The sequence below is a fragment of the Bufo bufo genome, chromosome 6 (genome assembly GCF_905171765.1).
Source record: "Bufo bufo chromosome 6, aBufBuf1.1, whole genome shotgun sequence".
Taxonomy (NCBI): domain Eukaryota; kingdom Metazoa; phylum Chordata; class Amphibia; order Anura; family Bufonidae; genus Bufo; species Bufo bufo.
Genome location: NC_053394.1, coordinates 176,465,300 through 176,491,005, shown reverse-complemented (window position 1 = coordinate 176,491,005; position 25,706 = coordinate 176,465,300). Strand labels below are relative to the sequence as shown.

Here is a 25,706-nt window from a genome sequence, read left to right as displayed (position 1 = left end):
AATATCAGGTGATGCCTTTTGGACTCCGCAATGCCCCAGCTGTGTTCCAAAACTTCATGAATGACATTCTTAGGGAATTCTTAGGTAAATTTGTTATTGTCTATCTTGACGACATTTTGATATTCTCTCCTGACTTCGAATCCCATGTGTCTCATGTTAGACAAGTATTAGAGGTGTTGAGGGAGAATCAGCTATCCGCTAAACAAGAGAAATGTGTCTTTGGTGTGCAGGAGATTCTGTTTCTAGGGCATGTTATGACTCCTCACGCCTTCAAGATGGATCCTGGTAAGGTACTAGCGATTAAGGAATGGGTAAGACCTTCATCCTTAAAGGCCTTACAACGGTTCTTAGGTTTCGCCAATTACTATCGTAAATTTATTATGAATTTTTCCGTAATTGCTAAACCGTTGACCGACCTTACTAAGAAAGAGGCGGATTTGGAGAATTGGTCTACTGAGGCCATTTCTTCATTTGAAAAATTAAAAGAGGCATTCAGTAGCGCTCCCATTCTGATCCAGCCTGATCAGGAGAAATCTTTTATTGTGGAGGTGGATGCGTCCGAGGACGGCGCAGGAGCAGTCCTTTCACAAGGTCCTGCCAGCCTCACTAATCTGAGACCATGTGCCTTCTTCTCCAGGAAATTCTCTCCCACGGAGAGAAACTACGACATAGGGAATAGGGAGCTGCTGGCCATTAAATGGGCATTTGAGGAGTGGAGGCATTTTCTGGAGGGGGCAAGGCATTGTGTAACTGTTGTCACTGACCATAAAAACCTTATGTTTCTCGAGTCTGCTAAGAGGTTGAATCCCCGTCAAGCCAGATGGGCTCTGTTTTTTACTCGTTTTGATTTTACCATCACGTTCAGGCCGGGAAGTAAAAATGTGAAGGCGGACGCATTATCTCGGAGCTTCCAGGCTTTTCAACCTACTGAGGTACCACCTGAATCCATCCTACCAGCAAAAATCTTCTTAGCAGCTCTTACCCAGGATATCTCGGCTCGCTTTAGGTCGGAACAACATCTGGCACCGGTATCCACCCCAACAGATAAGTTGTTTGTTCCCGTACAATTTCGTCTCCAGCTGTTGGGTGAGTGTCACGATTCTGCCTTTTGTGGACATCCGGGTGTTGAGGGCACTAAGGATCTGGTTTCTAGATCTTATTGGTGGCCCACTCTAACTAGGGATGTCAAGTCCTATGTGTCAGCCTGTGAGGTTTGTGCCAGGTCCAAGACACCTAAGACTCGCCCTGCTGGTAACCTACGACCCCTACCCATTCCCAGTAGACCCTGGTCCCATATCTCGATGGACTTTATAACTGACCTACCGCTGGCGGAGGGTAAGACTGTAGTGTGGGTAGTGGTGGATACGTTTAGCAAGATGGTCCATTTCATTCCCCTGTCTAAACTCCCGAATGCCAAAACCCTGGCGTCTATTTTTGTGAAAGAAATTGTTCGATTGCATGGTATCCCGGAAAATATTGTTTCGGACAGGGGTGTGCAGTTTGTGTCCAAATTCTGGAGGGCCTTCTGTCAAAGATGTAAAATTTCGTTGTCTTTTTCTTCCGCCTACCATCCTGAGAGTAATGGGCAGACTGAACGCCTTAATCAGTCTGTGGAACAATTCCTGAGGTTGTATGTTGCTGATGACCAGCAATTATGGGTCAAATTCCTTCCGTTGGCTGAATTTGCTCTGAATAACCGTGTCAATTCTTCTGCTGGGGTCTCCCCTTTCTTTTGTAACCATGGTTTTCATCCCCGTTTTCATTCTGGGTCGTCCGTCTCCTCCTCTAACCCTGAAGCTGATAAACTGTCCTCCGAACTGTGCACAGTTTGGGCCCGGGTTCAATCGAACCTAGAAAAGGCTCAATGTTCTCAAAAACTCAAGGCCGATAGGAGACGTTCAAGGGGGGTAAACTTTCAGGTTGGGGATAAAGTATGGTTGTCCTCCAAGAATCTATCTCTCAAGGTAACTTCTAAAAAATTTGCTCCTCGTTTTATTGGACCATATAAGATCACGGAAGTGATTAACCCGGTATCTTTTAGGTTGGAGCTGCCTGAGTCATTCCACATTCATAATGTGTTCCATAAATCTCTGCTTAAAAAATATTTTGAACCGGTAGTACCATCAAAAGCCTCGCCTCCGCCAGTTCTTGTTAATGATGCTGTCGAGTATGTGGTGTCTAAAATAGTGGATGTCAGGAAGGTGCGTAATTCCTTGCAGTACCTGATTCACTGGAAGGGGTATGGACCTGAAGAGAGATCTTGGGTACCTGCCAGGGAGGTTCATGCTCCTAGACTTGTTCGTAAATTTAATTTAGAACACCCTGAAAAGCCATCGCCTGAAGTCTTGGGTCCGGTGGCCCCTCGTAAAAGGGGGGGTACTGTCACGGGGTTCCGAAGGTGCACTCGGTCTCCCATTGCCCGCAGAACTGTTGCTTAGCTTTTGGAATGAGGTTCTGTGTTTGACCTCATTCCCAGGGCGGCTTTACTAGCTGGGTGGCTCCTTGCTCCTAAGTCTGCCTTGAGCGCCGAGCTGATCACTCGGTGCTCGACTGGTTGGTCTGTCGGTCATGTGACGCTGGCCACGTCACATGACCCTCACTCCCCACTATAAATACAGGCAGCCTGCTGGCTACAGGTTGCCTGTTAATTTCTAGGTTCCTGGTATTTGTTGGACTGCTGAATACTTACCTGATCCTGTTCCTTGACCATCCTTTTGCCTGATCCTCCTGTACTGCGCATCCGTCCTGGTATTGTGACCTCGGCTCCCACCTGACTACTCTCTTAGGACTCCTCTTGTACTTCTCTGCTCTCCTGGTATTTATGACCCCGGCTTCTCCTGACAATTCTCTGCTTGCTCCATTTGTACTTTGCAGCTTTCCTGGTATTGACTCGGTCCGTTCACGTCCTGTTGTTTGTCTGTCTGTCAACCCTGCACTTACTCCAAGTTAGGGATTGCCGTCCAGTTGTCCCCTGTCATTAGGACTCGCGAGGCAAGTAGGCAGGGCCAGGGGTAAGGGTGGAGCGCAGTGGTCACTTCCCTCCCCCCTGTGTGTGTGTGTACGCGACCGTTACAGGAACTTTCAGTATTCGAGAAATTAGCTTTACAAACCAAAGAGCCAAAGAGCAAAATATTCAAACTATACAACTTGCTAATGTCACTGACAGAACCCAAAACCCTCCCATGCTTTGAACGGTGGGAGATGGATTTAGATATTTCTTTTACCCCTAATGACTCTAAGCAAGCATTGTTGAACTTCTCAAAGGTGTCCAGATGTGTGAAGTTACAAGAAAATAGCTATAAAGTACTAATGTAATGGTACTATACCCCGCAGCGACTAAGCCGTATATTCCCTGACTGTAGCCCTGAATGCTAGAGATGTAATAATGGCACAGGGACACACAGGCATATATGGTGGACCTGCTCAAAAATTCAACCCTATTGGCAAAAGATATGCAAAACCATCTCGGATGTGTGTAAGGACTCGGTTCCAGTTTCTTTAAAATTATGCCTTTTTGGAATAGTTGGAGAGTTCCAGTGTGCTAAACACACCCGAAACCTGACTAGTACATTGTTAGCGGCGGCCAGACTATTAGTAGTGGTGCACTGGAAGTCTCCAGACCCCCCCAACTTTCTACACTAGATACAGAAATGTATCCCCTGGGATGCCCGCACCGCTTTTCAATTCGAGAGAATCTGGAGCCCTTGGCGATCATACAGACACTTCTCAGATACCTAAATCCCTAATAAAATGATTGTAGCAAGCAGGACCTGGATTGTACAGTCGTGGCCAAAAGTTTTGAGAATGACACAAATATTAGTTTTCACAAAGTTTGCTGCTAAACTGCTTTTAGATCTTTGTTTCAGTTGTTTCTGTGATGTAGTGAAATATAATTACACGCACGTCATACGTTTTAAAGGCTTTTATCGACAATTACATGACATTTATGCAAAGAGTCAGTATTTGCAGTGTTGGCCCTTCTTTTTCAGGACCTCTGCAATTCGACTGGGCATGCTCTCAATCAACTTTTGGGCCAATTCCTGACTGATAGCAACCCATTCTTTCATAATCACTTCTTGGAGTTTGTCAGAATTAGTGCGTTTTTGTTTGTCCACCCGCCTCTTGAGGATTGACCACAAGTTCTCAATGGGATTAATATCTGGGGAGTTTCCAGGCCATGGACCCAAAATGTCAACTGTCCCCGAGCCACTTAGTTATCACTTTTGCCTTATGGCACGGTGCTCCATCGTGCTGGAAAATGCATTGTTCTTCACCAAACTGTTGTTGAATTGTTGGAAGAAGTTGCTGTTGGAGGGTGTTTTGGTACCATTCTTTATTCATGGCTGTGTTTTTGGGCAAAATTGTGAGTGAGCCAACTCCCTTGGATGAGATGCAACCCCACACATGAATGGTCTCAGGATGCTTTACTGTTGGCATGACACAGGACTGATGGTAGCGCTCACCTTTTCTTCTCCGGACAAGCCTTTTTCCAGATGCCCTAAACAATCGGAAAGAGGCTTCATCGGAGACTATGACTTTGCCCCAGTCCTCAGCAGTCCATTCACCATACTTTCTGCAGAAGATCAATCTGTCCCTGATGTTTTTTTTGGAGAGAAGTGGCTTCTTTGCTGGCCTTCTTGACACCAGGCCATCTTCCAAAAGTCTTCGCCTCACTGTGCGTGCAGATGCGCTCACACCTGCCTGCTGCCATTTCTGAGCAAGCTCTGCACTGGTGGCACTCCGATCCCGCAGCTGAATCCTCTTTAGGAGACGATCCTGGCGCTTGCTGGACTTTCTTGAAGCCTTCTTAACAAGAATTGAACCTCTTTCCTTGAAGTTCTTGATGATCCTATAAATTGTTGAATGAGGTGCAATCTTAGTAGCCACAATATCCTTGCCTGTAAAGCAATTTTTATGCAACGCAATGATGGCTGCACACGTTTCTTTGCAGGTCACCATGGTTAACAATGGAAGAACAATGATTTCAAGCATCACCCTCCTTTTAACATGTCAAGTCTGCCATTTTAACCCAATCAGCCTGACATAATGATCTCCAGCCTTGTGCTCGTCAACATTCTCACCTGAGTTAACAAGACGATTACTGAAATGATCTCAGCAGGTCCTTTAATGACAGCAATGAAATGCAGTGGAAAGGTTTTTTTGGGATTAAGTTAATTTTCATGGCAAAGAAGGACTATGCAATTCATCTGATCACTCTTCAAAACATTCTGGAGTATATGCAAATTGCTATTATAAAAACTTAAGCAGCAATTTTTCCAATTTCCAATATTTATCTAATTCTCAAAACTTTTGGCCACGACTGTACATAGGGCCTGGAATCAAATAAGGCAAAGATAGTCCATTAGTGACAATTAGATGATTAATGCAACCGATGTAGGGTTTTGATGTTTCGGCAAGACGGTCAAATTGTGATGATATATAACAGACCTACACCAATCACATCTAACCCCCTCCCCCCCTTTTTTTCCCCTCTGACCTCCCTATATCCCCGGTTATGTTCCTTTAGGACTCATTACTTGTTACCTATATTGAACTGTAAAAATACATTGTCGAGAGGTCAAGCTAACACCTAAGCCATTTGAATATAACTACCTCATTGCCAGTGTATATCTGATATATTCTTATGTCTTAATGGCGCATATTTTTATATACGCTTGTATTTCAATGTATGTTATTTAAGACTTCATGTAAAACCCTTAATAAAAATAATTTTACAACAAAAAGTGTAAAAAAACATGCAACTCCTCTTCCTTTTTTTTTCTTCAGGGCACAAAAATGCACCTACTCAGGTTCTTTCACATCCATTTGGAATCCTCCTTGAAACTCTTTCCTTTGTTGTTAGGGATCACTTACCCTTCAGCACGACACTCCTTCGAATACTTGCAGCTTCAGCATTTTTACTCTTCTCTGCACTTGACCCATTCCTTCTCTCGAGCTTTGTCTCCCTTTAAACAGTTTTGTTTGGCTCCATCGGCGGTGTTTCTAGACATATCATCCATATATAAATTGCTCTTGCATCAACGCTCCTCATTTTCCCCTTCCTTCTGTTAGGCCTGGGAGCGTGACCTGGGTCTCTACCATACACCATCTCATGGGAATTAGTGTTTTCTTCTATCTCATAAAGCTTTGATCTCCACAAAATTTCAAGAAACCTGTTGCACGATTGTCTCACGAAGTGCCATCACTTTTCAACAAGTGGTTTCCAGCGGTCTCAGACAGATGTTGGAGATGTAATACGGAAGAAGGCACACTTCTACATACTTGGTGGCAATGTACCGCTTTACGCCCTTTTGGGGATTCTGTGCACAAGATAATTTGTGAAGTGATGGGCATCCCTATCCCAAACACTCCGGAATCTCTTCTACTGTATGTGTTTGATCTCAACATCCCCGCCTATAAGAACTTGCTTGTGGTGAAAATAACCTCCCCACTGGGTTTTGGAGGGGCCTGGTTGCCAGCCTCTTGCCCCAGGATTATGGGCCCTCTCATCAGCCCATGCAAAACTTAAACCCCATGGCGATTTGACTGTGTTTGTGGCATCTGAGCGCTCAGATCCAAGCCATATGGGGATATGTGGGGTTTTGAGGCGTGTGACAGACCCATCCATATGGACTAAAAATGATACCCAGATAGCTAATTTTATTGTATTTGTGTATTCTGAGTGCCATTCACCTAATGATATGCACTCAGACTTGAGCTATCTGGGAATATGTTAAATGTCTGTGTTTGCTGTGAGGGTGTGACATTGTGTGTTTGGGTGGTGATTCCTGTCCTGTTGTTCCCACATGTGTATTGGTGATTTCCCTTTGTCCTGAGAGATAATTGAATTGCTCCTCGGGTGTCTCCAGGGCAGAGAGGAGGAAACCATGATGTGTTGTGTCTGTGTATCCTGAGTGCTACGTATCTGTCCTGTGTCACAGTCTTCCTTCTGGTCCCCTAGGGGCATGTACACCAGATGGGGACCTGCATAAATACGGGCGGGTAGCCCTCAATAAAGTGTTCCTGTTTTACACTCAACATAGAGCCTCGTCTCATGTGTGTGGGGATTGCTATACTTGTATACTCCCCTGGCTATTACTCCTAGCTCTTGTAAGAGCTGTTCCTGGTTCCTGTGGTGGTATCGGTGTCGAGCGGAGTGCTTGGAGTCCTCGGGAGGCACTGGGAGCATTTATCAACGGAGGTACCCGGTCGGGGTGCTAGGAGATCCGTTACATTGCTTATTGAGTATTTAATTCAAGCGGCAAAAGCGGTTATTCCACAACATTGGAAATACCCTACCTACACTGGATGAATGGTTTGAAGAGGTCACTCTATGCCAGCAGATGGAAGAACTAATTGTTTAAACCCCCCCCTCCCCACACACACAGATTCTTCTCAATTTCTGAGAACTTGGAGTCCATGGGACTCTTTTCGTTCCTCGGAGACGTTTCGTTCTTGCAGTTGTTAACCTTTTGCCCACCCTCCCTTCCCTTTTCCTGCCCTTCTCTATCCCCCCTTTTTTTCTCCCCTCTCTTTCTCCACTGCTTTTACTATTATTGTGTATTATGTGGTGCAGTCTTTACCCATTCGGGCTCTCTGCCTGGTTTCTTAATCATTAACTGATTGTTTTATTTGTCAAAAAACTATATCAAAACCCAATAAAACATTTGAATAAGAAAAAGTGTAAAAACCATAGATTCTATGGTGTCCTAGGTTCAATTAATTGAACTACAGGGAGTCCCATATGGATAATGCAGTCCACAAAACACAGATCTGCAAAAAATGCAGATGACGTCCGTGTGACATCTGGATTGCATCTGTTTGTTTGTTTTTCGGATCCATTGTAACGATGCCTATCCTCGTCTGCAAAACGGACAAGGATAGGACATGTTGTATCTTTTTTGTGGAATGGCCATGCAGACATACGGAAATGGAATGCACACGGAGTCATTTCCGTTTTTTTTTGCGGACCCATTGAAGTGAATAGTTCCGCATACTGGCCACAAAAAAATAACGAATGGACACGAAAAAAAAAAAAAAATGTTTGTGTATTTGCAATTCGTTTATGGGCCAGATTTAATGTACTGGAATCCACTGTTAATAGGGCTATTCACATGGATGTATCATTTCCGCCAGTATTTGTATAATGTCTAAGTTTTGTGGGAATTTGTTTCCAAATACACCCATTATAATCCATGGGAATGCATCAAAAATGCAGAGAGGAAAGAATCCTGATAAAATACTGAAGCAATACGTGAGATAAAATACTGAAGCAATATGTGAGCAAATTGTGGTCCACAATGCACGGGCACCGTCCGTGGGGCAGGCGCATGGGGATTGCAGACCCATTAACTTGAATGGGTCCGCGATCCTTCCGTTCTGCAAAAAGCTAGAGCAAGTTCTGAATAGGTCCGCATCCGTGATGTGGAATGGCCACGGAACGGTTCCCGTGTATTGCGGATCCGCAAATGCGGTCCGCAATACGGCAACGGGCATCACACGTTCGTGTGAACGAGCCCTAACCCAGAGCCAGAATACGGATGGATTTAAATACGCTTGTGTGAAAGCTGCCAAAACCAGGATTGAAGCCTACACAGAAATCAGGTATAAGGCCTAATGCACACGAACGTATTTTCTTTGCGTGTCCGTTCCGTTTTTTTTTTGTTTGTGGACCGTATACGGAACCATTAATTTCAATGGGTCCGTAAAAAAAAAAACGGAAGTTACTCCGTGTGTATTCCGTTTCCGTATGTCCGTTCCGCATTACGGACAAGGATAGGACTGTTCTATTAGGGGCCAGCTGTTCCGTTCCGCAAAATACGGAATGCACACTGACGTCATCCATATTTTTTGCAGATCCGTTTTTTTTGTGGATCGCAAAATACATACAGTCGTGTGCATGAGGCCTAAGGGAAAGATCTGCAACTGTTCTGTGTTTGGAGCCGCGCCTGGTTCTGGAAATCACCTACCAAACACTGACTGTGTGAATAAGGCAGCAGTTATATGGATGCTAAAATGTGTCTGCATTTCAGCTCTCTGAATGCAGCCATCATGTATATAGCACTGCTACAAGCACAGTATCTGCAGCACATAGAACTACAAGAGCCGCACAACCCTGTGCCTGACTCCTCCCATGTAGATCACATGACTGTGACATCATGAAAGGTCCTGCAGTCACTAGGAATTAGTGGTTCGGGTAAGTGTTCCTTGTTTTCATTGTAAATATATACTGGGCTTCTTGGGTATATATATATGGTAATAGCTGTGAATGGAGTATGTGTAGTATATAGTACAGAGAATAGACCTATCTATGCCTATAACATGTAGGGGTGTATGTTGTGCTAGTATTTACATATTTCTAGTGTGTGCGTGCATACAAAGTACAAGGTGGTGTTTAATATTAGGAATTCATATATCTGTGTGTATTATATGTATCTGTCCATTGTGAGACAGGGATGCATACAATGTGAATATCTAGTAACATGTAAAGGCTATATAAAATGTTAGTATTTACTGAAGATATATAATCATATACAGTATTTATAGGCAGGGCTGTGCAGTCAGTTTTGGGTGGAGAAGTAAAATGAATTATACTTCAGACATTTATGAAATTTGGCTTGTGGGTTTATATAGGAATGTAAAAAGATATGCTTTTACATTGCAAATTTTGAACATTTTCTAGGAGGGGTTGTAAAACATTATATTTTTGATGCAAAATATTTTTTATAAAGTATGGCGTCCACAAGGTGGCATAAGGTAAAGTGTCCAGCAAACATTACTGCGGACCCAAAGGTCCATCTGAACAAGGGTATACTCAACTAACAGCATTTACATTGCAGACCATATGACCTAATAAGATGTAACAAACCTAGTGCAAAGCAAAAAGCAGAGTTGCCCATAGTAACCAATCGGTGCGCTGCTTTTATTTTCCAAAGGACCTTCAAAAATGAGAGATGGAATCTGATTGGTTGTCATGGGCAACTACACCACTTTACCTTTGCATCCATTTTGATAAATCTTCCACATTAAGGGCTCATTCAGATGGCCGTATGCTGTCCGAAAAAATGCGGATCTGTTTTTTTGCGGATCAGATGCAGACCTATTCACTTCGATGGGGCCCTTTTCTTCCGTTTTACGGCTCCACAAAACAAATAAAACATGTCTTATACTTGTCTGTGAAAATCAGGATGTGGCCCCATTGACGTCTATGGGTCTGCAAAAATGCGGAATACAATCCAATTTTTTGCAGACATGCTGAACTGTCCGCAAAAAAAAAAACATCCGCATTTTTGCGGACAGCATACGGCCGCCTGAATGATCCCTTAAGCTATTAAAAGTATGTGAATTCACAAGTGATCAGAAAACCCTATAATAAACATATCAAATAACATGAGAACCTTTCATACTAGTATATTTCCTAAATTCAAAGCCAGCTGAAAATAAGCATCCAATGAGAAGAAGGAGAAATGAGGAGTTGGAGCCGCGTCACCAGTGGCATGGCACAGAATCATCTTTAAAGATGAAAGCCTTATTGGTGACAATGAATTTCGGCACTGAACCAGTGCTTTCATCAGGCCATAATAAATAATAATTGGGCGTAAATTTTAGTGTCTCCCCTCCGTAAAGAGGACCTTTCATGGAATTTCTTTTGTTTAATTAAGTACCTTTACTTGCGGGGTACCCTCCGCTGATGCTGCCATCCTTGTTTTTTTTTTTTTTCAAATACCAATCGCATGACCCGCTGTGCCCCCCTGCAGTTTTCGCGCATTGATACAGCGAGGAGAAGATGCCAGGGTTTCTCAGTGGGTATCTCCTCCCTGGCTGTGCCACGGTCCAATTGCAGCAAGGCACAGCTGGATGATCTCTTGTTCATATAGGGTGGTCACTGGACAGAATGAGGGTTTTTTTTTGTTTTTGGTTTCAAGAGGACCTTTGTACATAGATTATGTAATTGCAAATATGTCACAGAAAAATATGTTTGGTGGGGTGCTCTATTTTTGGCCAGTTTGTACAAGTTATCATGCATCTGTTCTTCTATAAGATTGATGGGATATTATAATTCATATAGGATGTTTCTCCAAGTGTTATTTTCACTCTATTTCTTCGCCCTTCAGCTTTCTAAAGCCAAAAAATAGATATTTTTCTAATTGAGGGATGGACAAGGACAGAAAACAGATGTCTGAGAGAATATTAAACCTCACCCTAGAGATCATCTACCTGCTGACTGGAGAGGTGAGGGATTCTGGTGGAAATTATGTCATATATAATGTCTTGTATTTCTAGATAAACCAAGGACATAACTGGAGAGGTGAAGGGAATGTATACAGTGATATCATTGTCTCTCTCCATGCACAGGATTATATAGTAGTGAAGAATGTAACCGAAGAGGGAGAAGAATGGAGCAGGAACCAGGATCCTATCATGATGTCTCCACCTCATTCACTGACACATGAGAGAGACAACTATCAGGAGATCCTGGACCTCACCAACAAGATCACAGAGCTGCTGACTGGAGAGGTGAGCAATTCTGGATCAGTGATTTTTTTATTTGTGTGCGTGTGGAGGTAGTTAAAGAGCTTTTCCTATCTAAGCCATTCATGGCTGAGATTAGAATATCAGTCTTATGTGGCAGTCAGGAGGCCAGAGTTATGGAAACGGGTAAGCAGGCTCTGCTACACGGTTTACTCCACCCACCTTGTCCGCTACATTTGGCAGGTATTCAGATCTCAGCCATCAATGGCTGAGATAAGAAAAGCTTTTGAAAGTTTAACTGCACACCGTCTAGATTATAGCACCAGTGCAGTGTAACTAAAACTATTCGTCCCATTCACTATGTCTCTCATCCTAAAAGGGTGGGCCAAGATTAGGAAAAGTGTTGCATCTGTCCACAGGATGTGTTTGGTATTGCAGCTGAGCCTCATTCACTTCAGTGGAGCTGAGCTGCAATACCAGACATCATAACTAGGGATGAGTGAATCGACTTCAGATGAAACATCCGAAGTCGATTCGCATAAAACTTCGGTCCAATACTGTACGAAGCGAGCGCTCCGTACTGTATTAGAATATATTGGCTCAGATGAGCCGAAATTATTAGTTCGCAAAGTCTCGCGTGACTTCGCGTAATAATTTCACAGATTTAATTTTTACTGTAGAAAAACAATTCCCGAACTCAGGTTCGGTTCCAGTATTGGACCGAAGTTTTATGCGAATCGACTTCGGATGTTTCATCCAAAGTCGATTTGCTCATCCCTAATCATGACCCATGGACAGGTGTGGTCAATAGGAAATAATGAAATGCAGTACAAACAGTGCAGGCTTTTTTTGGGGATATTTTTCTTCACTTGCATTACCTTTTTTTGGACCCATAGTTTTATTTTATTCAAGGGCTTTTCATGCCCTGGGTATGGTGTTTTTTCAGGCATTTCCCATAGACTTCTCTAAGGCTCAGTTCACACCTGAGCGTTCTGAAAGGAGCGCTCTGTATGCGCGATTGTACGGACGTTTACAAGCGCGCATACAGAGACAAGTGTGCACACAGTGTCGCGCGTTCCCGAAAGTCTATGTACGGGAACGCGCGACAAGCGCCCAAAAAAACGCTCCTGTACTTGTGTGAGCGTCGGGCGTTTTACAGCGCGATCGTACGCGCTGTAAAACGCCCAGGTGAGAACCATTCCCATAGGGAAGCATTGGTTTCTCCTTGTTGAGCGTTTTACAGCGCGTAGGAACGCGCTGTAAAACGCTCAGGTGTGAACTGAGCCTAAAAGAAAAAGAAAGTCATGTCAAAATGTATGACCAAAAAATCACTTGTAACAAAAAATAATTTTTTCACAAGTCCAAAGAATGCCACTGAAAAGACTATGGCCCAGATTTACGAATGTGTCTGCACCTAGAATTTGTCTAAAAAGTAGAGCAACTTAGCACAAATAAGGTTTCTACACTTTGACTTGCTCGAAAAGGGTGTGCAGCTTGGTGGAAGGGGAGAAGCAATTCACAGGGAGGGGGCATGACCTAAAATTTGACTATCTGTACCATCAGTCTCTGATTAAGCCAAAACAGTAGCTGGCAAAGAGTTTTTTTTTTTAAAAGTCTCTATACCTGCACCAGATTTACCATCCAGCCTGGGCCATTATGATAAATCTGGTGCAGATCTAGGCAGCCTGTCTAAGCTTAAGTCATCTACGCACTTAGTAAATCTCTGCCTATGTTTGAAGGAAGCCTTAAAGGGGTATTGCATTATATGAAGTTATCCCCTATCCACAGGATAGCGAATAAACTAGATTGGATGCAGTCCGACCACTAGGACTTCCATGATTGCAAGAACAGTCAACTGAATGGAGTAGCTGGTCGAGCATGCACCCTGCAGTAAAGATTGTTCTCATGGTTGTGGGGGTCCCAGTGGTCATACCCCCACTGATCTAATAGTTTTCCCCCATCCTGTGGATAGGGGATTACTTCCTATAATCCCTTTATACTGTAATTCAGAAGTTGATTGTATTATCAGTACATTTGTAGATCAGTAGTATATACAGTATATGGCCTAACAAAACAGTGTGAAGTAAACCACTAAACTATGGGTGTCCTTTTTCCCACTCTGTAATGTTTCAGATTTCCATAAGATGCCAGGATGTCACCGTCTATTTCTCCATGGAGGAGTGGGAGTATTTACAAGAACACAGGGATCTGTACAAGGATATTATGATGGGGAATCACATTGCTTCACCAGGTAAGAAGAGACTTTCCTTGTTCTTAAAATACTGAGTACCTCCAGTTCTGATATGCGGCCCACAGGGACATCGGACATGGACAGATAGTACTACTCCTTGGGTGGTACAGTTTCCATGGCAGTTGTACAATGCTCTGAAAGTACTGTGCATGAGACCTGTTATTTTGCAGATGACCAGTGCGTGACACTTGTTGAGTGTCTCATAGATGCTTAAAGGGGTTATGCCATGATTGATGTAAAAAATTTAAATCAGACATTATATACTACATGACAATACCTTTCTAACAAAGCTGGAACCAGCCTGTACTGCAAAGAGCAAGTATGCTCTCTGATTGGTGAAGGGGGTTTATAACATGCACAGAAGTCTATGTTATCCTCCTCCTGGGGACAGGTACAGGTACACAGGGAGAGACAAGCTATGTCTCTTCACTGTGCAGCCTCTCACCACACTGCCCACTGGCCCTCCTCTCCTCCTTGGCTGGCTCACATCTCAGCTGGCTGAAGAGAGGAAGGGCTGCTTTCTTCTGGCATGTCTCGGGCTGAGTAACATTCTGGTTTTGTTTTAAAGCTGACAATCTCTTAGAACTCAGATTGGGAATGAAAGCTGCAGATATATGCAGCTTTTACTGAGACTCTACTAAGGGCTCTAACTCTGATTTATTGCAGCTAGTCCTGCGATCTTGGGCTTGTTTCAAAGCTTAGATTGTCAGGTTTTGTTAAACAGCCTGAGATCCAGGCATCAGTTGCAAGGAAATGCCTTCTCTGGCTACCGAATTGCCACCCTGCATATGACATATGAGACACACCTTTGGCAGGAAAAGAGTTAATTAGTTTGCCTCCAGATGTATCACAGTCAGGGACATTTATCAAGCCCTATATGCCATAATTGTGGCATAAAAAAGTCACACATTATGGCGCACGGCATATGTGCACCATAATTTGCAACTTTTTAAGCTTCTCAACACAAGTGCTGAGAAAAGGGGGTGTGGCTTATGGAAAGGAAGCATGGCTTTGCGCCGCCACCACATTTGCTATAACTTTCGCCAGAAAGTAGTGGAAGTCATAGCTGAAGTCTACGCATGGCAGGGCTGAGATGAGCCTGATTTGTTAAAAGGCTTCTCCCATCTCACGCCAGCCCAGGGAGATCCATCCGCCTGTCTTGATATATCTCCCCCACTGACTTTTTCTTAAAAGTGGCAATTTCACTCCTATGGGGGGTAGCATGGAAAAATGGAGTAGCATTTCTAGACAAAAGTGTGCCAAGTGTAACAGGCAACGTTTGATACATTTTGACCCATGCAAAAACTGACTTCAAATATTACCCTCATGATATATCCCCTCCATATTTTCAGTCACTATAGGTGTGTCTTTTACAGATGAATCCAGTAAGGAAGAAATGCCACATATATCTCCCAATCTATATTCTGAGGTTTATCCAGAGAGAAATCAGAAACTCTCAAAGCTTGATCAGGTAGATGGAATTACCAAATACTGTCTATGATATGGTGTCAGATTTCAGGTCAGTAAAGGGTCTTGTCGGGCTCCTGATATTGATAACTTACCCACAGGACAGTACTTCCAGGACCAGCTATAGCACTCTAAAATTAGCTGAAGCCTTGAAAATTATTTTATTTATAGTATTATTCTGTGTATATATATATATATATATAGACCAAGGAATGTGGGCAGCACCACTGTCTGAATGGTACAGACGGAGTGCCAGCGGCTGAGTCGGCGATCCACCTCCAAACAATATAGAATAAATGAACTCCGCAGCACATCCGAGTAGTGAAGAAGTAAAAGAAGCTTTAATCACCAAGCATGCGACGTTTCAATCCTCTCAATGGGATTTTTCTCAAGCAGTGACATTGTGGGCAGTGCACAGTACATATTTAAACACATTGACATAATTAAACAATCAATGAGTAAATTACAAGCATTTAAAGTGATATATTAAAAAACTGACAACAACAGTGTTATCATTACAAAATAGCATTTCATGAAATTACATACAGTGTTACAGTGCAAACGATACCTGTATCAAATCCAACGTACAGTGTACAGACAAAATACTTTACTAACAATCATGATTAATTCAGGTGTATGCCATTATAATAACCAAAAATGTGCAGGTGTACCTCAGTAGAATGATGAGTTAGATCACAGGAGTGTGCGATGGAGTCAGAACACATGGGTCACGGCGTCTCAGACATGCCAATGCGCATGTCGCAGGACCTTCCTGGGGATTCCGATCACATGATCACCCATTCTGGTCATTCGATGTAGTGCGCATGTCGCAGGACCTGTGAGCATGTGATCACAGCATGTGATCACTCTTCCGGTCATGTGTTCAGGTAAATCATCAGGTCATGTGATTCAGTGTGTCACATGATCGGAATAAACGAACTTAAAGATTCAAGTGTTCAGTGGTATTCAAAACACATAGGAAAGCATGATTCCACAGCTATATTTCCAAAAATCATTATAGGGGACATATATATAACACCTAAAGTAAGCTATAAATATGCAAAGTATAAAGAAATATGTCATCTTACAAATATACGAATATGTATGCAGGCATAAGCAGTAGCGGAGTACATATGGCAGTGTGGGCACCCGGTATAGGATCATTGCCGACCCAGGCGCATCGAATCACATGGACAGTACCATTTATGAGTCACCCATCAATCTGGGAGAAAAAATAACTGTATACAACTGGAAGTACCATTGTTGTGTACAGGAAAGCTATATGTACTGTGCGGAAGTACCGCCGCTTTCCTTGCTATATAAGGACTTAGTTTATTAGTTGTTGAGTAGCCCCCTAGTCTAAACGAGGAATTCAGTATATGCGACTTATGTGGTTATCACAAAGTCCCAACCTGACTAGTCCCCCCTGTCCGTTGGATACCATCCCTGGAAATCCAACATGGCAGACCCGGGATCATCCTCTAGATTCCGGGGGCACATTAAGGAGAAGATTGACATATTTTATGGATATATATTAATGTGCCCCCGGAATCTAGAGGATGATCCCGGGTCTGCCATGTTGGATTTCCAGGGATGGTATCCAACGGACAGGGGGGACTAGTCAGGTTGGGACTTTGTGATAACCACATAAGTCGCATATACTGAATTCCTCGTTTAGACTAGGGGGCTACTCAACAACTAATAAACTAAGTCCTTATATAGCAAGGAAAGCGGCGGTACTTCCGCACAGTACATATAGCTTTCCTGTACACAACAATGGTACTTCCAGTTGTATACAGTTATTTTTTCTCCCAGATTGATGGGTGACTCATAAATGGTACTGTCCATGTGATTCGATGCGCCTGGGTCGGCAATGATCCTATACCAGGTGCCCACACTGCCATATGTACTCCGCTACTGCTTATGCCTGCATACATATTCTTATATTTGTAAGATGACATATTCCTTTATACTTTGCATATTTATAGCTTACTTTAGGTGTTATATATATGTCCCCTATAATGATTTTTGGAAATATAGCTGTGGAATCATGCTTTCCTATGTGTTTTGAATACCACTGAACACTTGAATCTTTAAGTTTGTTTATTCCGATCATGTGACACACTGAATCACATGACCTGATGATTTACCTGAACACATGACCGGAAGAGTGATCACATGCTGTGATCACATGCTCACAGGTCCTGCGACATGCGCACTACATCGAATGACCAGAATGGGTGATCATGTGATCGGAATCCCCAGGAAGGTCCTGCGACATGCGCATTGGCATGTCTGAGACGCCGTGACCCATGTGTTCTGACTCCATCGCACACTCCTGTGATCTAACTCATCATTCTACTGAGGTACACCTGCACATTTTTGGTTATTATAATGGCATACACCTGAATTAATCATGATTGTTAGTAAAGTATTTTGTCTGTACACTGTACGTTGGATTTGATACAGGTATCGTTTGCACTGTAACACTGTATGTAATTTCATGAAATGCTATTTTGTAATGATAACACTGTTGTTGTCAGTTTTTTTATATATCACTTTAAATGCTTGTAATTTACTCATTGATTGTTTAATTATGTCAATGTGTTTAAATATGTACTGTGCACTGCCCACAATGTCACTGCTTGAGAAAAATCCCATTGAGAGGATTGAAACGTCGCATGCTTGGTGATTAAAGCTTCTTTTACTTCTTCACTACTCGGATGTGCTGCGGAGTTCATTTATTCTATATATATATATATATATATATATATATATATATATATATATAATACTTGGTGTAAAAATGTACTGCTGCCATCAAATAGTTTATAATAGTTGGTCAGTTTTTTTTTTTTTCATCTTCTTAGTCGTAATTTTTTTGTTCCATATATGGTAAATTAGGTTGCAAATGTGAGCGATATAAAACCTGAAGATATAACAGAACAGGAAGAGAGATGTGCGACTGTGACCCAGATGTGCAAGGAGGAAGAAATATCTGAAGAATTTGGCATCGGTGAGTGATAAGCATTAAAGGGAATCAGAAAACATTGTTTAATCCTTTCACTGTGACGTGCATATGTAAAATGCCATGAAGCCCAGAATATAAGTTATCATCCTGTGATCATATTAGAGCTAATATTCTGGGTAGAACAGTCCTAATAGTTTGATTTAGTTAGTGTGATCTCTCGCTGTGACTTGGGTGTGATACAGGAACTTTTGTTTGTGTTTTCACCCCCTTACCCAATTAAAGAGGATATGTGACAATGGTCACGTTTCAGCTTCTGTTATGTACAGTATGTTGGGCCAAGCCTAACAGTGATCTCATTTTCAGAGGGCAATATTTTAATGAAGGCCGACACCACCATAAACCTGGAGGCAGGTAACATAGGCTCACTCCATTGACAGTAGTTGATGGAAACAGCTCAGCTCCTCCTCACCACTGTCAGCACAGTGACCTCTTCTTAAGTTAAAGGCATTGTCTCACTTCAGCAAATAGCTTTTATCATGTAGAAAAAGTTAGTACAAGGTACTTACTAATGTATTATGATTGTCCATATTCCCTTCTTTGCTTTGATTAACTTTTCTATTACATTATACACGGCTCGAATCCAGGGGTTATGCAGTGCAAATACGAGGTGGCCAACGCTTAACACATAGTGTGCAAGCAGGGCCACCACTGCTGGATTGCAGGGTGGTCGTAACCATGGAAACGAGATGTGTATAATGGGATGGAAAATGAATCAAACCAGTAAAGGAGACAATTTGAACAACCACAATATATTAGTAAGTGCCTTGTATTAACTTTATCTACATGATAAATGCTATTTGCTGAAATGAGACAAACAGCATACTCATGATATTCCCCCAAGTCAATGATTGTTTGTATATTTTTTTTTTCTAAATATTAAAAGGAATTACATATTGTCCTGAATGGCCTTCACATTAAACTTTTAACTTTGATTTACTTTAATATGAAGCTATTGTCCAAAATAGTAGTGAACAGATTGGAATACCTGCTCCCAGGTCTTATACGCACATCACAAATGAGTTTTGGTAACATTTTTTATTCATGGGTGATCTCCAGGCTCATTTGTCAAAGGTGCTATATTTTTTTAAGGTAATCACATTAATGTAGCGAAAAGCAAAAATTTTAGAAACAGGCTGACGTAATCATCTCTGACTTGTTTGGGAATAATAATAGGTAAAATACTGCATAGTCTGTATATTTTAAATTACCCTCTCCATATATTCTGAGCTAAATAGTTGGCAACATCCACCCCTTTCATTTTTAGGCAGGTGTCATTTAAAGGGTTTCTGTCACCCCACTAAAGTGATTTTTTTTTTTTTGGGCTAGTTAAATTAGTTATATAGCGATATCTGAAAATATAATAGTGTTCCTTACTTTGATCCAGCAGTTTAGTCAAAAAACGAAGTTTTATCATATGCAAATTCGGTCTCTACCAGCAAGTAGGGCGTCTACTTGCTGGTAGCTGCTGCAGAAATCCGCCCCCTCCTCTTGTTGATTGACAGGGCCAGCCGGGATCTCCTCCTCCGGCCAGCCCTGTCGGCATTTCAAAAATCGCGCGCCCGTGTTGAATCTGCGCAGGCGCTCTGAGATGAGGAGGCTCGTCTCCTCAGAACTCCCTCAGTGCGCCTGCGCCGATGACGTCTTCTATTTCGATGATGTCATCGGCGCAGGCGCACTGAGGGAGCTCTGAGGAGACGAGCCTCCTCATCTCAGAGCGCCTGCGCAGATTCAACACGGGCGCGCGATTTTTGAAATGCCGACAGGGCTGGCCGGAGGAGGAGATCACGGCTGGCCCTGTCAATCAACAAGAGGAGGGGGCGGATTTCTGCAGCAGCTACCAGCAAGTAGACGCCCTACTTGCTGGTAGAGACCGAATTTGCATATGATAAAACTTCGTTTTTTGACTAAACTGCTGGATCAAAGTAAGGAACACTATTATATTTTCAGATATCGCTATATAACTAATTTAACTAGCCCAAAAAAAAATATCACTTTAGTGGGGTGACAGAAACCCTTTAATTAAAATGATCACCTTTCGTTATTATATCTTCTTTAAACAATTCCAGTTCTGCTTAAAAATATTGATATTAGGGCCCTAAACACATTGGCCTAGATTTACTAGTCCTAAAGATGGTGGGAGCTTAGGCTGTCTAGACCTGTACCAGATTCATCACAGTGTCTTAGGCTGGAAAATAAATTAGATGCAAGGATAAACACTTTTCTCCTACTTTATATCATTTATTGGTTGGCTTTACTTTAACGCCAGAATTGTGGTACATCTTAGCCCCCACTTTCTTTCTGCAAAGCCCAACCCTCTTGTTGAGGATGTTGGAAAAAATTTAAAAACCCAATTTGCGCCACTTTTTAGACAGGTAATTGGTGCAGAGACATTAGTAAATCTGGGCCATTGATCAAATTTATTTATGCAGCTTAAAGGACTTAGGTAATTCTAGAGAAGCTTTTGATTGGAAGCCCAGATGGTGGGCCAAATATCAGAGGCTATAATGTGGCTTGCCTACTTAGACTCTGTCTGGATGAACTCCCATTCTCATTACTCAACTCCCTTATTAGAAAAAGAACAGGCATCATCATGGGTAAGAATTTCCTACTGCACACACGGCTTTCCATATTATATAAAAGTATTAAACATTCAGTTGGGTTAAGGGGCACCATAATTTCCTGGAAGGAAATATGGAAGTATTTTAAACTCCATGGACACCCAGTTTGGTTTTCCTTCAGGTGTCTATTTTTTTAGTAGAAAAAATAGTCCTGGATTCTATCCGCTATTTTTCATAGATATGGAGTTATGGAGGCCTCTTTTTCTTGCTACTTCTAAAGTCGTGAGAAGCAGAAATAGTGACAAATTATGGCGCAAATATGGTATTTGCTATGAAAATTCTTTATTAAAGAGGCTCTGTCACCAGGATCAACCCTATTAAGCCAGACATACTGCCTTATCAGGCTGACTAAAACAATACTTTTCTTTTGTCTGTACGATAAATAGCTGCAGTGATATCTGTGTTTTTATTCATATGCAAATTAGCAATTGGAGCAGCAGGAGGCAGGGCTGAATCGTCTGAGCACTGCTATGTAACACCCCCTGTGCTCTGCACACTCCCCCTCCCATTGATTGACAGGGATAGACATGCTGAGGGCAGAGCTGTGTAATATATGATCACACAGACACCAGTAATGTGTTGGCTTATAAGCATAGAAAAAACTGATACATCTAGATCTATGTGGTAATGCTAAAGCTTAGTGGTATAGTGTTTTACAATGTATGTATGTATCCTTGGTTCAAGTCTCAGAAGAGATGTACATTTTCTTAGTTTTTTTCCCTCTTATTCAAAACCATATGGAAATGCTATCCTATAATAAATAACATATAATAATAAAAAGGCCTTACTATATTGAGCATCGTGTGTTTTTTCAGGCTAAGACCTATTACTGGTTTATTCACAGACATACAGTACAGACCAAAAGTTTGGACACACCTTCTCATTCAAAGAGTTTTCTTTATTTTCATGACTATAAAAATTGTAGATTCACCCTGAAGGCATCAAAACTATGAATTAACACATGTGGAATTATATACATAACAAACAAGTGTGAAACAACTGAAAATATGTCATATTCTAGGTTCTTCAAAGTAGCCACCTTTTGCTTTGATTACTGCTTTGCACACTCTTGGCATTCTCTTGAAGAGCTTCAAGAGGTAGTCCCCTGAAATGGTTTTCACTTCACAGGTGTGCCCTGTCAGGTTTAATAAGTGGTATTTCTTGCCTTATAAATGGGGTTGGGACCATCAGTTGCGTTGAGGAGAAGTCAGGTGGATACACAGCTGATAGTCTTTTAGAATTTGTATTATGGCACGAAAAAAGCAGCTAAGTAAAGAAAAACGAGTGGCCATCATTACTTTAAGAAATGAAGGTCAGTCAGTCAGCCAAAAAATTGGGAAAATGTTGAAAGTAAGGGCTATTTGACCATTAAGGAGAGTGATGGGGTGCTGCGCCAGATGACCTGGCCTCCACAGTCACTGGACCTGAACCCAATCGAGATGGTTTGGGGTGAGCTGGACCGCAGAGTGAAGGCAAAAGGGCCAACAAGTGCTAAGCATCTCTGGGAACTCCTTCAAGACTGTTGAAAGACCATTTCAGGGGACTACCTCTTGAAGCTCATCAAGAGAATGCCAAGAGTGTGTAACGCAGAAATCAAAGCAAAAGGTGGCTACTTTGAAGAACCTAGAATATGACATATTTTCAGTTGTTTCACACTTGTTTGTTACGTATATAATTCCACATGTGTTAATTCATAGTTTTGATGCCTTCATAGTCATGAAAATAAAGAAAACTCTTTGAATGAGAAGGTGTGTCCAAACTTTTGGTCTGTACTGTACATGATTATATAGAAACCAGTAATATTTATTAGCTTTCTAAAGAAAAAAAATATATATATATTCTCAATGTGATAAGGACATAGACATTATGGGATAAATGTGGAAGAAAAAAAGGTATCTGAAGAATTTTTTTTTTAACTCTCCCAAAATTCAAACCTGGGATCTCTGTAATCATTTAGCCACCATGCTATAACATTACCTCATAGAGATTTATGTTTTTCCTATGCTTTTGAGCTAACACACGTTACTGGTGTCTTTATGATCATATATTGTGCTGTGATTAAAACAGTAATATGTAGATTAGCTTTCTGCGCATCTCAATGTGTTGAAGCTATAATCTATACAGAATATATGATATTTACTCGCTAGCACACAGATCTTGGACAGGGTTCTGCCCTCAGCCTGATGGCTAGCCCTGTCAATCAATCAGAGGGGAAGGGTGCAGAGCACAGGGGGTGTTACAAAGCAGTGCTAAGAAGATTCAGCCCCGCCTCCGAGTGCTAGAATTTCACATTAGCATATGAATAAATGCGCAAATATCTCTGCAGCTATTTATCATATGGACAAAAGAAGAGTACAGTTTTAATCAGCATGATGCGCCCTACCAGCCAGTATGTCTGGTTTAATTGGGTTGATCCTGGTAACAGAGCCATTTTTAAATCTGCCAGAGTATATATATTTTTTTTTTGACAGACTAATATCTGTTTCTATTTACAGCAGATCCATGCACCCAAGATTTTGTGCAAAGTGTCCCTAATGTCCTTTTATCTCCAGATTTTGAACTACAAAATAACAATATCAAAGAAGACAATCATAGAGAACATTCCTCAGCACTTCTCACCGCAAACATGCTGTTTATCCTTCACAGCAGAGATCTGTCTACTGATCCCACCAATCACAAGGAACCTTCTTCTGGTCAATCACAGATTATTAAACAAAGTGCAGGTGATACAGGGTGTAAACTATTTCCATATTCTGAAAGTAAGCATCTTTTTAAAATGAAATCCAATATTTCTATGCACAAAAGAATTCATAGATATGAGAATCAAAAAGGGCCCAGAGGGGAAAAGCCATTTTCTTGTCCAGAATGTCAAAAACGTTTTTCTCATAAATCCCATTTTATTGTACATCAGAGAAGTCACAAAGGGGAGAAGGCTTTTTCATGTTCAGAATGTGGGAAACATTTTACTCGGAAAGCAAATCTTGTTGAACATCAGAAAATTCACACAGGAGAGAAGCCATTTTCATGTTCTGAATGTAAGAAATGTTTTATCCAAAAATCAGATGCTGTTAAACATCAGAAATCTCACACAGGGGAGAAGCCATTTTTATGTCCAGAATGTGGGAAATGTTTCGGCCAAAAGTCAAATCTTATTAAACATCAGAAAACTCACACAGGGGAGAAGCCATTTTCATGTTCTGAGTGTGGAAAAGGTTTCACCAGAAAATCAAATCTTACTGAACATCAAAGAACTCACACCGGAGAGAAGTCGTATTCATGTCCAGAATGTGGACAATGTTTTATCCAGAGATGGGATGCTATTAAACATCAGAAAGTTCACACAGGAGTAAAGCCATTTTCATGTCCAGAATGTGAGAGCAGTTTTTACCATAATTCACAACTAATTATACATCAGAGAACTCACACAGGGGAGAAGCCATATTCATGCTCAGAATGTGAAAAATGTTTTACGAGGAGATCAAGTCTTATTGAACATCAGAGAATTCACACTGGAAAGAAACCATTTTCTTGTTCTGAATGTGATAAATCTTTTATGCACAAATCAGTTGCTGTTAAACATCAGAAATCTCACACAGGGGAAAAACCATTTTTGTGTTCAGACTGTGGGAAATGTTTTTTCCAGAAGTCATATCTTGTTAAACATCAGCGAACTCACACAGGGGAGAAGCCGTTTTCGTGTTCTGAGTGTGCAAAATGTTTCACCAGGAAAGCTAATCTTGTTGACCATCTGAGAACTCACACAGGGGAGAAACCATTTTCTTGTTCAGAGTGTGGAAAATGTTTTCGTCAAAAGTCTGATGCTGTTCATCATCAGTTAATCCACTCGGGAGTGAAACCATATTCATGTTCAGACTGTGGGAATTGCTATAAGTATAGAGCAGCTCTTGCTAAGCATAAGAAGCAGAGCCATTTAAATGTTCAGACTGTAAATGCTTTATCTCAAATGTAGTGCTCTGGAGAAATATGTTGGGTAAAAAAATAAAATAAAAAATCATTAGTTCTTTTCTTTTTGTTTATCACAAGTTTTTCAACTGGCTGCTGCACATGTTAGGATATGGAGCAAAGAACTCTGGGAACGAGGGATCACCCACAATGCCATGTATGCAGCTAATCAGCAGCCAGCCCCTGTGATGTCACAGCCCTATAAATACCCTGAGCCATTTTGGATTCTGCCATTTTCCAGTGTACTTAAAGGGATTCTGTCACCAGGTTTCACCCCTGTCAGCTAAACATATGCTGATGTTCAGGGCCTTATCAGGATTCCTAATGTGGGCTTCTAAATGTGATCCGTAGCCTTATTTTGCTAAAAAAAAACTGGTTTTATTAACCTGTCACTTAAAGAAATAAGGTGCCCAAGGGGATGTCAAGGGATGCAAGGTGCCGGCCGCACCCACCGCCGTTCGTGCCAAGCGCCGCCTTTCCAGACTTCTGCACCGCCTCCTAATCCTCTGTGCCGCCTCTCGCTCTCCCTCCATCCCCCCTCCTCCCTCCTTCCTCCACCTGTTGTAAGATCTCGCGCGTGCGCACAGGGCTCTGCCTGATGCGCCCGTGCGGACTTCTCGATTTGGCTTCTTAAAGCGAAGTGCGCATGCGCCGGCACTTCGCTCAACCCAAGTATGACCTGCACTCTGGCGCCAGCCTCTCAGAGCCCTGTGCGCAAACGCGATATCTTACAGCAGGAGGAGGGGGGATGGAGGGAGAGCGAGAGGCGGCACAGAGGATTAGGAGGCGGTGCAGAAGTCTGGAAAGGCGGCGCTGGGCACGAACGGCGGTGGATGCGGCCGGCACCTTGCATCCCTTGACATCCCCTTGGGCACCTTATTTCTTTGAGTGACAGGTTAGTAAA

At 42.1% G+C, this 25,706-nt stretch overlaps 1 protein-coding gene across 6 annotated transcripts; it reads left to right on the top strand.

The window, feature by feature from the left end:
- Window positions 1-9,159: 9,159 nt before the first annotated feature.
- On the top strand, window positions 9,160-24,825 carry LOC121003394 (oocyte zinc finger protein XlCOF22-like). Of its 6 annotated transcripts, none has more exons than XM_040435226.1 (8): window positions 9,181-9,196; window positions 10,430-10,558; window positions 11,110-11,232; window positions 11,356-11,517; window positions 13,606-13,723; window positions 15,100-15,194; window positions 18,095-18,206; window positions 23,392-24,825. In XM_040435226.1, the coding sequence occupies exons 3-8, from the start codon at window positions 11,155-11,157 to the stop codon at window positions 24,807-24,809; spliced, it is 1,983 nt and encodes a 660-aa protein (XP_040291160.1). In that variant the 5' UTR covers window positions 9,181-9,196; window positions 10,430-10,558; window positions 11,110-11,154; the 3' UTR covers window positions 24,810-24,825. The 6 variants fall into 6 exon arrangements, with proteins under 6 accessions (XP_040291158.1, XP_040291160.1, XP_040291159.1 ...); XM_040435225.1 differs by having other exon boundaries at window positions 23,338-24,825; XM_040435222.1 differs by having other exon boundaries at window positions 23,335-24,825.
- The last annotated feature ends 881 nt before the right edge of the window (window positions 24,826-25,706 follow it).

What these genes read in the sequence shown, in the direction of transcription:
- LOC121003394 (XM_040435224.1), top strand. Translation starts at nt 11,155, where the DNA reads ATGGACAAGGACAGAAAACAGATGTCTGAGAGAATATTAAACCTCACC. An exon ending in TCTACCTGCTGACTGGAGAG is followed by an intron (nt 11,233 to 11,355) that starts GTGAGGGATTCT and finishes CTCCATGCACAG; the next exon opens with GATTATATAGTAGTGAAGAA. An exon ending in GAATCACATTGCTTCACCAG is followed by an intron (nt 13,724 to 15,099) that starts GTAAGAAGAGAC and finishes TGTCTTTTACAG; the next exon opens with ATGAATCCAGTAAGGAAGAA.